Here is a 13,938-nt window from a genome sequence, read left to right as displayed (position 1 = left end):
TACTTACTGCTGTGCCCTGTGTCCTGTCAAGCAACCAATTCTCAATCAACTTTAGAATAAAACTCCAATACCATGCACTCTAATTTAGTTTAATGAACTGTATGACACTTAAGTCACATAGAAACATAGAAAATAGGTGCAGGAGTAGGCCATTCGGCCCTTCGAGCCTGCACCGCCATTCAATATGATCATGGAAAATCAACCATCTCAGTATCCTGTACCTGCCTTCTCTCCATACCCACTGATCCCTTTAGCCACAAGGGCCACATCTAACTCCCTCTTAAATATAGCCAATGAACTGGCCTCAACTACTTTCTGTGGCAGAGAATTCCACAGATTCACCACTCTCTGTGTGAAAAATGTTTTCTCATCTCGGTCCTAAAAGACTTCCCCCTTATCCTTAAACTGTGACCCCTTGTTCTGGACTTCCCCAACATCGGGAACAATCTTCCTGCATCTAGCCTGTCCAACCCCTTAAGAATTTTGTAAGTTTCTATAAGATCCCCCCTCAATCTTCTAAATTCTAGCGAGTACAAGCCGAGTCTATCCAGTCTTTCTTCATATGAAAGTCCTGCCATCCCAGGAATCAGTCTGGTGAACCTTCTCTGTACTCCCTCTATGGCAAGAATGTCTTTCCTAATCATAATCATAAAACATAGACACAAGGTCTTTGGCACCATTTGCCAACCAAGGTGCTTCCTTAGACGAGTCCAATCTGCCTACATATGGATGATTTCCTTCTAAACCTTTCCCATCCACAAATCTGTCCAAATGACCAGAGGCCTTTTGAAAGTCCAAATGCACCGCATCGTTGACCTCGTTGCAAAGACTAACATATCGTTTGTCTTCTTAATTTATTCCAATATTTACAACTCATAAAAACTACATGTCTGTCAAACATGATTTTCCTTTCAGAAATACACGGCGACTCTGATCAGCCCTACCATTATTTTCAAAATGCCGTTATTACTTCCTAAATAAGAGAGTCCAGCAAATTCTCTACAATTGATATCAGACTCTGATCTATTTCTTGCAAAGGTGATACAAGGTGATTGAACAGTAACTTTCAAAACAGAACTAAATAAACATCTATGGGGTGCAGGGTGGGATATCAGCACAGCTCAGTGGCAGGATGAAAGGAGAACCCATCAAGACAGCACACTGTGTGTAAGAGTGTTTGATGCCATTAAATGAATCATAACTGAGCTGAGGGGTATGTCCCTGAACTGATTGATTGCCCCAGAGTTTCTTACCAATATTAATTCTTCCTCCGTTTAGTCCATTCATTGCAATGGAAAAGCCATCACCCTCACGTCCAATCAAGTTACTGATGGGTACGGCACAGTCCTCCAATATCACAGCTCGAGTCGGCTGGCAGTTCCACCCAACCTGAAAGAACAAGCCAGAAGTGAGCGAAGTATACCAAGCATCCACATTTGTATGTTAGAAATGTAAATAAGTGGTTCCCAGTCCACACCAAGCCACCACAGCCGCATAGCCGCCAAGGCTTTGTCATCAAAGCCACCACAGACAGACATAAAAACAGCTTTTTTCCACGAGCAGTAGCTCTACTCAATAACCAAAAGTCCGTAGCCTCCTTTTGCTCTGGTATTTTATTTCATTCACATGTTTAAACTACAATGTTTTATTCTTAATGTTTTAATGTTTTATTCTTAATGGTTTACTGTATGTCGTGTTGTTACTTGCGAGCGGAGCACCAAGGCAAAATCCTTGTATGTGTACATACTTGGCCAATAAACGTATTCATTCATTCATTCATTCAATATGGGCACCTAAGGTTACCGAGGTCAGTGAAGCTTCAATAATATTGAAATGATAGCTCAATAAATGAAATATCTATTTAGCTCACTAGCGGCCCTGACTGTGGGGCTGCCAGTAGTCCATGAGAATCTCTAGTCTAGACTCTTCCATGAAGTGAATGGTCTGATGTATTATTCGGTATTTTAGGGTGGTGGGGCATTTTATAAGGTAGGGGAAGCATTGCTTTACTAAATAAACCTTCCTTGTGGTTTATTTATTAAAGCAATGCTTCCACTAACTTCAGTTAGAGACATGGATCAATAATTGGTTCAACTTCCAGACTGTCCCTAGGGATTGTGGATATCTAACTTCCATCCCAGTGCTATGTGGTTCTGTAGTGGCAGCTGAGGCCACTGTGAGACCGGCAGCATAGGAGAGTGTCTGACAGATTGATGGTCTGCTGCTTATTTAGTTTCGTTCCGTTTAGAGATACAGTGTGGAAAAAGGCTCTCGGCACACCGAGTCCGCACCGACCAGCAATCCCCGCACGTTAACACTATCCTACACGAAGGACAATTTTTACATTGATACCAAGCCAATTAACCTACAAACCTGTACGTTTGGAGTGTGGGAGAAAACTGAAGTTCTCGGAGAAAACCCACACAGGTCAAGGGGATAACGTACAAACTCCGTACAGACAGCACCCGTAGCCAGGATGGAACCCGGGTCTCTGGCGCTGTGAGGCAGCAACTCTCTGCCGCCTGCACTGTGCTGGGCCTCCACCCGCTCCTGCCTCAACGTTCTCAGCACTGCCCCCAAACACCTCCTCCACTTTGAGCGATCACACACCAGCAATTTCCACCAATCAATCGTCTCGGCTGGATTACTGTAATGCACTTTATTTGGAGTTAGCCAATCTTCCCTTGCACGTCTCCAGTTGGTTCAGAATGCTGCTGCTCGCCTTTTAACTGGAACACGTAAGAGGGAGCACATAACGCCTATTCTGGCCTCCCTCCACTGGCTGCCTGTGTAATTTAGAGTTCATTTTAAGATTCTTTTATTTGTTTTTAAATCTTAAAATGGTCTCGCCCCGCCTTACCTCTCTGAGCTGCTTCATCCCTACGCTCCTGCTCGGTGTCTCAGGTCAGCTGATCAGCTGCTCCTGGAGGTACCGAGGTCTAAGCGGAAGCTCAGAGGGGATAGAGCCTTCTCTGTTGCTGCTCCGGCACTCTGGAACACTCTACCTTTGCACATTAGACAGGCCCCTTCACTGTCCATTTTCAAAACTAGTCTTTAAGCCTTTTCTATTCCTTGGCTTTCGACCCTGCATGAGACTTTGCCCCTGTTTTAGTGTTTCTATTGTTTTTTATTGTTTTTACTATCTTTTAATGTTTTTATTGTTTTGTTTTATGTTTATGATTAGTCATGTACAGCACTTTGTTGCAACAGTGGTTGTTTTTAAAGTGCTCTATAAATAAAGTTCAGTTCAGTTCAGTGATGCTGCACCTTTTCAAGGAAGCTTTGAGAACATTATTTAAACTATTTTCTGCCACCCGGTGATATCTTCCCATGGGTAGAACTCGGAACCAGGTGTCTTCTTGGAAATCTGGTGTCAGGAATACTAACGTGATCTGCCCAACAGAGCTGCCAGAGCCGAGGGGGTTGGCTGAGAAAACCAGTGACCCTGCTGGTGCAAGTGGAGGATATTGTGGAGACATGGTGGTGGGTTCCAATGCCTACAGTCCGAATCTCACAGAAACATACAGAAAAGCAGCAATCACTGTAGCCAAGTAGACCATGGATTTTGGGCTGGGTTAGAGGGAGGTAAGAGGTAGCAAGCAGATTTTAAACAATGCTGGCTGCTTTATTAAATTTGATTTTGTTTTTAAATGGCAGACGGTATTGATAAAGGTAAAATCCACTCTCTCTTCATAAATGAAACCCATCATCTCAGGCAACATTCCAGCGAGACTCCCCTGCACTTCCCCAGTGCAGTCACATCCTTCCAATAGTGTGGGGGGAAACCCCTTTTCCGGGGTTACGTCCGTGCCCGGGTGGGATTAGAAAGGGAATACGCCCTGTCTGCGGGCACCCTGAGGGAGTTCCGGGACCGCTGGGCTCCGCAGGGTGTTGAATGTATCCTCAATAAGGATTGTATCATAGTTGTATAGTAGTTTATTACATGTTTGTATTGTATTATGGTGGTGGGTTCTGGCTTGTTTTATTGTAGTGTAATATTATTTTTTAATAATTGAATAAATTTATATTAAAAATTTTTTTTTTTTTTTAAATTTAAAAAAATAGTGTGGGGACCTGAACTGCACACAGTACTCCTGCAGTGGCCTAAGCAATGTTTAATGGAGTTGAAACTACTAACTCCCCGCTCCTATAGTGAATGCCCTGACTGATGAAGACATGTATCTGCATATCTTCTTCACCTTCTTATCTTCTGCTCCAACTTGGAGCATCCTTAGATCAGTACACCAAGGTTTCTGTTCCTCACCATTCCATTGGGTCCCACCATTCTCTCTATACGTCCTGTTCTTATTAGTCCTCCAAGGTGGACAAAAATGCTGGAGAATCTCAGCGGGTGAGGCATCATCTACGGAGCGAAGGAATAGGTGACGTTTCGGGTCGAGACCCTTCTTCAGACTGATGTAGGGGTGGGGGTGGGTGGGCGGGAAGAAGAAAGGAAGAGGCCGACACAGTAGGCTGTGGGAGAGCTAGGAAGGGGAGGGGAAGGAGGGAGAAAGCAAGGACTACCTGAAATTGGAGAAATCAATGTTCATACCGCTGGGGTGTAAACTACACAAACGAAATATGAGGTGCTGCTCCTCCAAATTGCGGTGGTGCTCACTCTGGCCACGGAGGAGGCCCAGGACAGAAAGGTCGGATTTGGAATGGGAGGGGCAGTTGAAGTGCTGAGCCACCAGGAGATCAGGTTGGTTATTGCAAACTGAGCGGAGGCGAAGTGATCGTCAAGCCTGCGCTTGGTCTCACCGATGTAGAGCAGTTGACACCTAGAGCAGCGGATGCAATAGATGACATTGGAGGAGGTGCAGGTGAACCTCTACCTCACCTGGAAAGGCTGCTTGGGTCCTTGAATGGAGTCGAAGGGGAGGTAAAGCGACAAGTGTAGCATTTCCTGCGATTGCAAGGGAAAGTACCAGGCGAGGGGGTGGTTTGGTTGGGAAGGGACAAATTGACCACGGAGCTACGGAGGGAGTGGTCCTGTGGAAAGCAGAAAGGGTAGGAGGTGGGAAGATGTGGCCAGTGGTGGGATCCCATTGGAGGTGGCGAAAATGTCAGAGGATTATGTGTTGTATGCAACGGCTGGTAGGGTGGAAGGTGAGGACAAGGGGGATTCTGTCCTTGTTACGAGTGGGGGGATGGGGAGTGAGAGCGGAGCTAGGGGATATCGAAGAGACCCTGGTGAGAGCCTCATCTATAGTCGAAGAGGGGAACCCCCGTTCCCTAAAGAAAGCGGACATCTCCGATGCCCTGGTTTGGAACACCTCATCCTGGATGCAGATGCGGCGTAGACGGAGGAATTGGGAGTAGGGGATAGAGTCCTTACAGGACTTTAGGGACAGGCAGCATCACTGCCAAAGGAATGGGTGGCTGCAGTCTGATGACGGGTCTTGACCTGAAACGTCACCCATTCCTTCTCTCCAGAGATGCTGCCTGACCTGCTGAGTTACTCCAGATTTATGTGTCTATCTTCGGTTTAAACCAGCATCTGCAGTGCTGCCACCAGCGGTGGCTGCCTCGCCAACAATCTGTCTGTCCTTTCTTCTTTGTTATTTTTAGTGTGTGTTTAAAGTATGTTTTAGTGTTCCTTGGTTTGTTTTATGTGGGTGGTGTAGGAGAGGGTTGGGGGAAACTTTTTTTCAATCTCTTACCTTGACGGAGATGCGATTTTTTCCGTATCGTATCTCCGTTCCCACTGCAGCCTAACATTGTGGAGTTGGCGGCCTTTCCTGGAGACCGACCCGCACACCAAGCCGCGGGAGTTTACGGGACTTTAACATCGCGGAGCTTGCAATCCCTTTGCCGGGGATCGAAGCTCCAACCGCGGGGCCTGTGGACATTAACATCGTGAAGCTCGCAGTCTCTGGCAAGAAGAGGCCGACTCGAGAGCTCCATGCTGCGGATAGAGTTTCAACCGCCCCGACGCAGGAGTTTCGATCACCCCGATGGGGGCTTCGATCGTCGGCTGAGGGGCTTTTGATCTCCCCGACTGCGGATGGTTTGACTGCCCCGACCACGGGAGAACAAATAGGAAGAAGATTGAACTTTATTGCTTTCCATTACAGTGATGAATGTGGAATCCACTGTGGTGGTTGTTCATGTTAACTTTTATGTGCGTGTGTGTCGTGTTGCTTTTCACTTAGTATGGCTGTATGGTAACTCAAATTTCACTGTACCTTAACTGGTACACGTGACAATAAACTGACCTTGGAACCTTCTTAAACATTTGCATCTGCATTGTTTATGTATATTACAGCTACTGTTCCTGTGATACACCACTGGTTACAGTTTCAAATACAAACAATGTTTCATCATCACCCTCTGTCTTCTAGTACCAAGCCAATTTTAAATCTAATTTATCTACTGGGATTCCAAGGCCTCCAGCCTCTAAAGTTTGGACCAGTTTTAATGTATTTTACTGGCTTAAATATCTGATCTGCATTTCAGAATATCTGATCTGCAACTGCATTTCGTTCAGACCGAAAGGTCTGAATGACAATAAAGGATATCTAATCTAATCTAATCTAAATGGTGGCCGACTAGGAAAAGGGGAGATGCAGCGAGACCTGGGTGTCATGGTACACCAGTCATTGAAAGTGGGCATGCAGGTGCAGCAGGCAGTGAAGAAAGCGAATGGTATGTTAGCTTTCATAGCAAAAGGATTTGAGTATAGGAGCAGGGAGGTTCTACTGCAGTTGTACAGGGTCTTGGTGAGACCACACCTGGAGTATTGCGTGCAGTTTTGGTCTCCAAATCTGAGGAAGGACATTATTGCCATAGAGGGAGTGCAGAGAAGGTTCACCAGACTGATTCCTGGGATGTCAGGACTGTCTTATGAAGAAAGACTGGATAGACTTGGTTTATACTCTCTAGAATTTAGGAGATTGAGAGGGGATCTTATAGAAACTTATAAAATTCTTAAGGGGTTGGACAGGCTAGATGCAGGAAGATTGCTCCCGATGTTGGGGAAGTCCAGGACAAGGGGTCACAGCTTAAGGATAAGGGGGAAATCCTTTAAAACCGAGATGAGAAGAACTTTTTTCACACAGAGAGTGGTGAATCTCTGGAACTCTCTGCCACAGAGGGTAGTCGAGGCCAGTTCATTGGCTATATTTAAGAGGAAGTTAGATGTGGCCCTTGTGGCTAAGGGCATCAGAGGGTATGGAGAGAAGGCAGGTACGGGATACTGAGTTGGATGATCAGCCATGATCATATTGAATGGCGGTGCAGGCTCGAAGGGCCGAATGGCCTACTCCTGCACCTAATTTCTATGTTTCTATGTTTCTAATGAATCATGCAAATGCATAATTGCATGATTTTACCAATGACTTCCTGTCACTATCTTTGTGTCATCTCCTGACTACAGCTAACTCTTAAATGGACATTAGGTACAGGGTTATTATGGTCACAGGTGCCAAGATACAGTGAAAAGCTTTGTTTTCATGCTATCCATCACATCATTACCAGCTAGCAGCATGATGTTGAGTGCTGAGTTACATTTGCTGTGGCAAATCAAAAGCCAACCTGCTGTGGGGGAGGAGGAAGAATAATGGAGGATCCCGGCACGGGGTAACCGCCGGGGGGGGGGGGGGACATAGGAGGAGCCGGCGGGGGTAGTTTGTAACTTTGTCAATGCCGTTTGTGGTCAGTATTTGCATACCTTGGGTTTGCAAGCAAAGAATTTCACTGTGCCTTGTCACATGTGACAATAAAGTATTCCATTCCATTTCTATAGATGCCACCAAAAGAGTAACAAATGGTAAGGATGCAGACAATGTCTGCAACACGTACTTCTAATGCTTATAACGATGATGTGACGTGTTGATGTATTATACAGCCCATTCGGCAAGTTGACTCGCACAATGAATCAAGCAATAAGCTACCGGGGGCATTTCCATAAACATTATGCTGTGGTAACTTTCTCCAGAGTAGCCTTTTCCAGAGTTATAACATCAGAGGGATAAGCTTGTGTGCAGGAAGCACTTTTCTTGTCCGTGATTTTTGCTGTTGCATTGATGAAAATACAGAGCCTGCCCCATTGAGTGCAGGCATTTACCTTTTTCTCTTTCTTGCCAAAGCTGAGTCCAGCTGTTCCTTTCTCCACCAACAGGCAAGAAATTCCCTTCGGGCCTCTGTCTCCAGTCCTGCACATCAGCACATACAGGTCTGCTTCCCCTCCTCCACTGATAAAAGCCTGAAAAAGTAAGTTTCTGAATCATTGATCAGTCATTCTGGGAGGTCTCATCTGTCTACAATACTCCATTCTCAATTAGGTAATCAACCAACAAAACAACCGAGGCACGTGACTACAACCACCACCAGTGTAGGGAGCAAACACGTCTCTGTGTTATTACCTTAGCACCATTGAGGATGTAGTAATCACCCTCTCGCCTTGCCGTGGTAATCAGTGAAGCTGCATCGCTGCCACTTCCTGTCGGGTGGAATCAGACAATGTAACATGGATACACTCCAGTGCAAACAGTCCTTCACACCCATCACTTCTTCAGTCATGACTGTAGAGGGCTAAGGACATTTTAGTTTTGTTTTTAGTGTGGAGATACATCAGGAAAACAGATCCTTCGGCCCACCGAGTCCATGCAAACACCAGTTCAACGTTATCCTACTTTCTCATTCACTCCTTAAACACTGGAGGTAATTTACAGAAGGCAGTTAAATCTACAGACCCACACGTCTTTGGGATGTGGGGGGAAACTGGAAAACTCAGAGGAGACCAACGTGGTCACAGGAAGAACAGGCAAACTCCATGTGGAAAGCACCCGAGCACAAAATACAACGTGGGTCTCTGGTGCCATGAGGCAGCAGCTCTACCCGCTGCACCACCCCAATGCAGAATGATGGTCAGTCCCTATCACTCCCAGAAATAACGATGCACTATTGAAGGTCAGGTTGACAAATGCATCGTAGGCACCATGATTAACCAATGGGTGAGGTATTGATGGTTATGTGTGTCGCTGGAACTGCTGCCCATAAGAGATGACTCGTTTGACATGGGAGAAACCGCATAATGGGAGAATGGGCAAAGTTACACGGCAGGACACAGAGTGCCTCTGACCCACTCACAGCAACACCCCACAATCCCAGGCACATGCTCATTTCTCATACCCAAATCTGACCTGGACAATAGACACAAAGTGCTGAATTAACTCAGCAGGTCAGGCAGAGATGATTCTGTCCCGCTGAGTTACTCCAGCATTTTGTGTCTATCTTTGGTATAAATTAGCATCTGCAGTTCCTTCCTAGACATTCTGACCTGTATAATTTGATGCCAACAATATTAATTACTAACTATTTCAACAGACTGCCTGAAGAGCCTTTTGGGGTAAAAATCCCAGACTTCCACTTCACTTTGAAAGTAGCAGTTCCTATTTTCACTCCAAAATGTTCAAGTTCCAATTTAAGATGAAAGTTTGATTTTCTGACCATAGCAATAGCCTCTAAGTATAACATCCAACCACTTTAAACTGCAATTGGATCATCCACAGACTTCTAAACTTCAAACAGTAACATTATTCTCTTAAAAAAAGTAAAAGATTTGCATGTGTAAACGTCCACAATGTCTGAGCATTCCAGACTGCAGATGCAGCGATTGAAGCGCCATTGCAGTGTTTAATGTTACAGATTGCAGCTGCCACTCATATTCTGACTTTTTAAGCCCTTGTAAGATTCAGAGAAACTTGTGATATACACATCCAAGGTATAGCCAATCCCTGTGTGTTCTGCACAGAACAGATAGACAGGAGGAGGCCACAAATCTGCCCTGCCACAAGATCACGGCTAACCTCATGCTGCCCTTAACTTTTCACTAGCCTGTGGTCCAAAAATCCATATGTACTCATGGCAAAGATGCAAGATAAATTGCCCTCTACAACTTTCTGACGTAACTTTATTCCAAGTTTATGACCCTCAGAGGAAATTCCCTCTCATCACAAACTTAAATGGACAATTCCTTATAGGGTAAGTACATTCCCCAGTCATAGGTCTCCCGTGAGGGGTAATACCCTGGGGCGGCACCTCAGCTGTTAGAGTTGCTAGTAACAGCACCAGACACCCAGGTTTGATTCCAACCTCGGGCGTTGTCTGTGTGAAGTTTGCACCTTCTGCTTATGACTAAAGTGAATGGGTGATAGATGGTTGGTGGTGAGCTGAAGGGCCTGTTTCCATGTGGATCTTTCAGCCAATCAATCCTCTTCAGCATTTCCACGGGCAACTCCCAACAGATTCTTACTGCGCACATCAACACCATCAATTCTCGCTTTTGTGTATTCCAATGCAACTCGTCCATGCCAACCAAGATGACAATCTAAGCTTGCACATTTCTCATGTGGAGTTTTTATCCCTCCAAATCTTTCCAATCCATGTACCTGTCTCCTCTTACCTCTTACCTAAAACCTATCCCTTCTAGATTCCCCTCCCATGGTAAAAGAGTCTGTGCATTCAACTCTCTATTTCCCTCAGGATTTTATATAGCCTCCTGTGCTCCAAATAAAATCCTAGCATGCCCAACCTTTACCTATAGCTCAGCCTCTAAAGTCGTGGCAACATCCTTGTAAAACTTCTCGGCACTCCTTCCAGCTTAATGACATCTTTCCTCTAGGAGATTGGCCAAAACTGTACATAATACTCCAAGTGCACATTATCAACCTCATTATCAACCGGCAGTGCATTTCCAGTAAACTATTTCCTCGTACTCGTACTTGCTTTACATTCAAATTAACTTTGTGTTTCATGCATGGGAACACTCAGATCCCTTTGTGTCACGCATAGTATATGTGAGGAAGGTTATATTGGCAGAGATTAATGTGGTTAATCTACACTTTGTATGGCAATATTCTGTTGTGTACACCCAGTTAAATAATAAACATTAAACATACGACAGTACAATGTATGAACATGCCCTTCACCCACAACTGTGCCAAACATGATACTAATTTCAAATAATCTCCTCTGCATGCACATGATCCATATCCCTCCATTCTTTTCATATCTATGTGCATAAATAAAAGTCTCTCAATGCCACTATCACCCCCCCCCCACCCCCCCCACCCCAGACAAACTATGCCCTCAAGTCTTTAACAATTCTACTCTGGTAAAAAGGTCTCGACTGTTTACCCTATTAATGTCCCACATGATTTTAAATACTTCTATCTGGTCTCCCCTTAGTCTCTGACAATCCAGAGAAAACAAGTAATGTTTATGCAACCTTGCTTTATTGCTAATACCCTCTAATCTAAGCAGGTAAGGAGATAAAAGGAACTGCAGGTGCTGGTTTACAATGAAAGACTTCTACTAAACCTCTTTCGGTGTGAAACCTCCAAATCCTTCCCATAATTGGGTGACCAGAACTGCACACAATACTACAAATATGGCTTAACCAAAGTGCTATAAAGCTAAAATGACATAATTACTCTTATATTAAATGTCCGAACCACCGAAGGCAAGCATACCATATGCCAGGTTAATTGCCTGCTGTAAATTTCCCTTTATGTATGGCATGTTGATGAGAATAAGGTAATAATAAAAAATGACATTAATGTAGGATTTGTGTAAATAGTTGGTTGATTGTAAACCATGGACTTGATGGGTCGAAGTACCTGTTTACATACTGTGAGTAGACAAAATGGAATCGAGGGGGGAGGTAAAGCGACAAGTGTAGCATTTCCTGCGATTGCAAGGGAAAGTACCAGGGGAGGGGGTAGTTTGGGTGGGAAGGGACGAATTGACCAGGGAGTTATGGAGGGAGTGGTCTCTGCAGAAAGTCAAAAGGGGAGGAGATGGGATGGTGTGGCCAGTGGTGGGATCATGTTGGAGGTGGCGAAAATGTCGGAGGATTATGCTGTATCTGTTATCTGAACGAATTATCTGTTGAGCAGCATTTGTTTACATACTGTATCTCTCTGGGCTCTTGTACCTATATGACTCTGGTATTTATGACTCAAGTGTCTATCAGTATAGATAGGAATGATTATTGGCATGGCCACATTAGCATCATTGAACTGTATGACTCTGTGTCTCACCATGACTCCAAAAATTCAAAAACTGGATGAAACTTGAAGCAGATCAGTTAGAAGGAATAAAGGGGAAAAATAACAAGTCTAAGACTATCTAAGATGAATTTTACAAAAATGCCCCCCAAAATGTGATCGGATATGATTGTTCTAAACGATGTAACTGTACGGGAGAGAGGGCAGAGGAAATGGTTGCCTGGACTGGAGGATTTTAGTTACGAAGAGGGATTGGATAAGATAGGCTTGTTTTTGCCAGAGCACAGGAGGCTGAGAGACAGAAGTATACATGATTACGAGAGGGACAGATAGGGTGGAGAGTCCCATTTCCCATGATAGAGGAAGAGATTGATGGTGAGAGGAAGGAGCTTTAAAGGGGTTCTGAGGGGGACATTATTCGTCATATCGAGACTGGTTGATATCTAGGATGTGCTGCCGGAGGTGGTGAAATCAGATCTTACTACTTGTAAGAGACATGTGGACATACACTTAAATAGGCAAGGCATCTAAGTATATATCCTAATGTGGGCAAATAGGATTAGTGTAGGGTGATGGGCTGATGAGCCCGTATTGTCACTGTTTGACTATGACTCAATCCCTCCGGTTGTGCTTTGTCCATCAAAGCCATCACACAGCTCAAATGGGCAACATACTGCTTTTTGAACAAGTAGGAACAGTCTAAAGTTTCCTGACCCAAAATATCGCCTATCCATGTTCTCCAGAGATGCTGCCTGGCCCGCTCCAGCACTTTGTGTCCTTTTGAACAAACCAGCATCTGAAGTTCCTTGTTTCTACATTCTCCTTTCCACTCTTTTTTCTCTTTATTATATTTATACCCATTTACAATTTGTTTTAATATATCTTGCATCCTTTTCATACTTTCTTCTTGTATCTCTGGTAGACCTTTTACTCAGTTATAGTCTGCTAGGTTTCTTCACATTTCCTTTTATGACCAATTAGCTGTTTCTTTTCATCATGCAATACAAATATACAATTCCTTGCTTGTCTTTTACTTTAGACTTTAGAGATACAATGTGGAAACAGGCCCTTTTGCCCACTGAGTCATCCCCCGACCAGCGATCCCTGTACACATGCACTATCCTACACACACTGGGGACAATTGATAATATTACTGAAGCCAGTTATCCTACAAACCTCTACGTCTTTGGAGAAAACCGGAGCACCTGGGAAAAACCCCCGCGGTCACAGGGAGAACATACAAAATCCGTATAGTCAGCTCCCGTAGCCAGGATCGAACCTGGGTCACAGTGGCACTGCGGTAGAGTTGTTGCCTTACAGCGTCACAGACCCGGGTTCGATCCTGACTACAGGTGCTGTCTGTACGGAGTTTGTTCGTTCTCCCTTTGACCTCATGGGGTTTCTCCAGATGCTCTAGTTTCCTGCCATACTCCAAAGACGTACAGGTTTGCAGGTTAATTGGCTTTGGTAAAAATTGTAAATTGTTCCTGGTGTGTAGGATGGTGTTAGTGTACAGGATGATTGCTAGTCGGTGCGGACTTGGTGGGCCGAAGGGCCTGTTTCCGCTCTTTATCGCTATAGTCTATACAGTATAGTCTCTGGCACTGTAAGTCAGCAACTCTACCGTTGAGCCACTGTGCCACCCAACTTAGTTTCCAGTTCTGAAAATCAAAACTTGTGAAGACAGACAACTTGTCCCAATTCCAATTTCATTATTTCCAAAGTCCAAAATGTTGTCTCATTTATTGAGTGCCATTCTGGCCTCTGAAATTTCGCACAAATGGGTGACAATTGCAAATGATTGGCAGGCACTATTGAACACACCAGTTAATGCAGCAGAAGTATAGAAGTTTTAACCAACAACTAGAGGTAGGGATAAGCCTTGGCTTTGCCAGTGTTGATCATGGGTAAAGGGAGACATGCT

At 44.6% G+C, this 13,938-nt stretch overlaps 1 protein-coding gene across 2 annotated transcripts in view; it reads right to left on the bottom strand.

The window, feature by feature from the left end:
• The window catches only part of acad8 (acyl-CoA dehydrogenase family member 8), an 85,332-nt gene that overhangs the window by 25,847 nt on the left and 45,547 nt on the right, over positions 1-13,938 (bottom strand). For both annotated transcript variants that reach the window (XM_033049849.1, XM_033049850.1), the window contains exons 5-7: positions 8,367-8,443; positions 8,069-8,206; positions 1,254-1,389 (exon numbers count right to left, since the gene is read on the bottom strand). In XM_033049849.1, the coding sequence (XP_032905740.1) occupies positions 1,254-1,389; positions 8,069-8,206; positions 8,367-8,443 (351 nt within the window). The remainder of the gene's footprint in view (positions 1-1,253; positions 1,390-8,068; positions 8,207-8,366; positions 8,444-13,938) is intronic.

The sequence above is a fragment of the Amblyraja radiata genome, chromosome 33, assembly GCF_010909765.2.
Source record: "Amblyraja radiata isolate CabotCenter1 chromosome 33, sAmbRad1.1.pri, whole genome shotgun sequence".
NCBI classification, from domain to species: domain Eukaryota; kingdom Metazoa; phylum Chordata; class Chondrichthyes; order Rajiformes; family Rajidae; genus Amblyraja; species Amblyraja radiata.
Note: the sequence above shows the minus strand (reverse complement) of the source record. Positions and strands in the feature narration are given on the sequence as shown.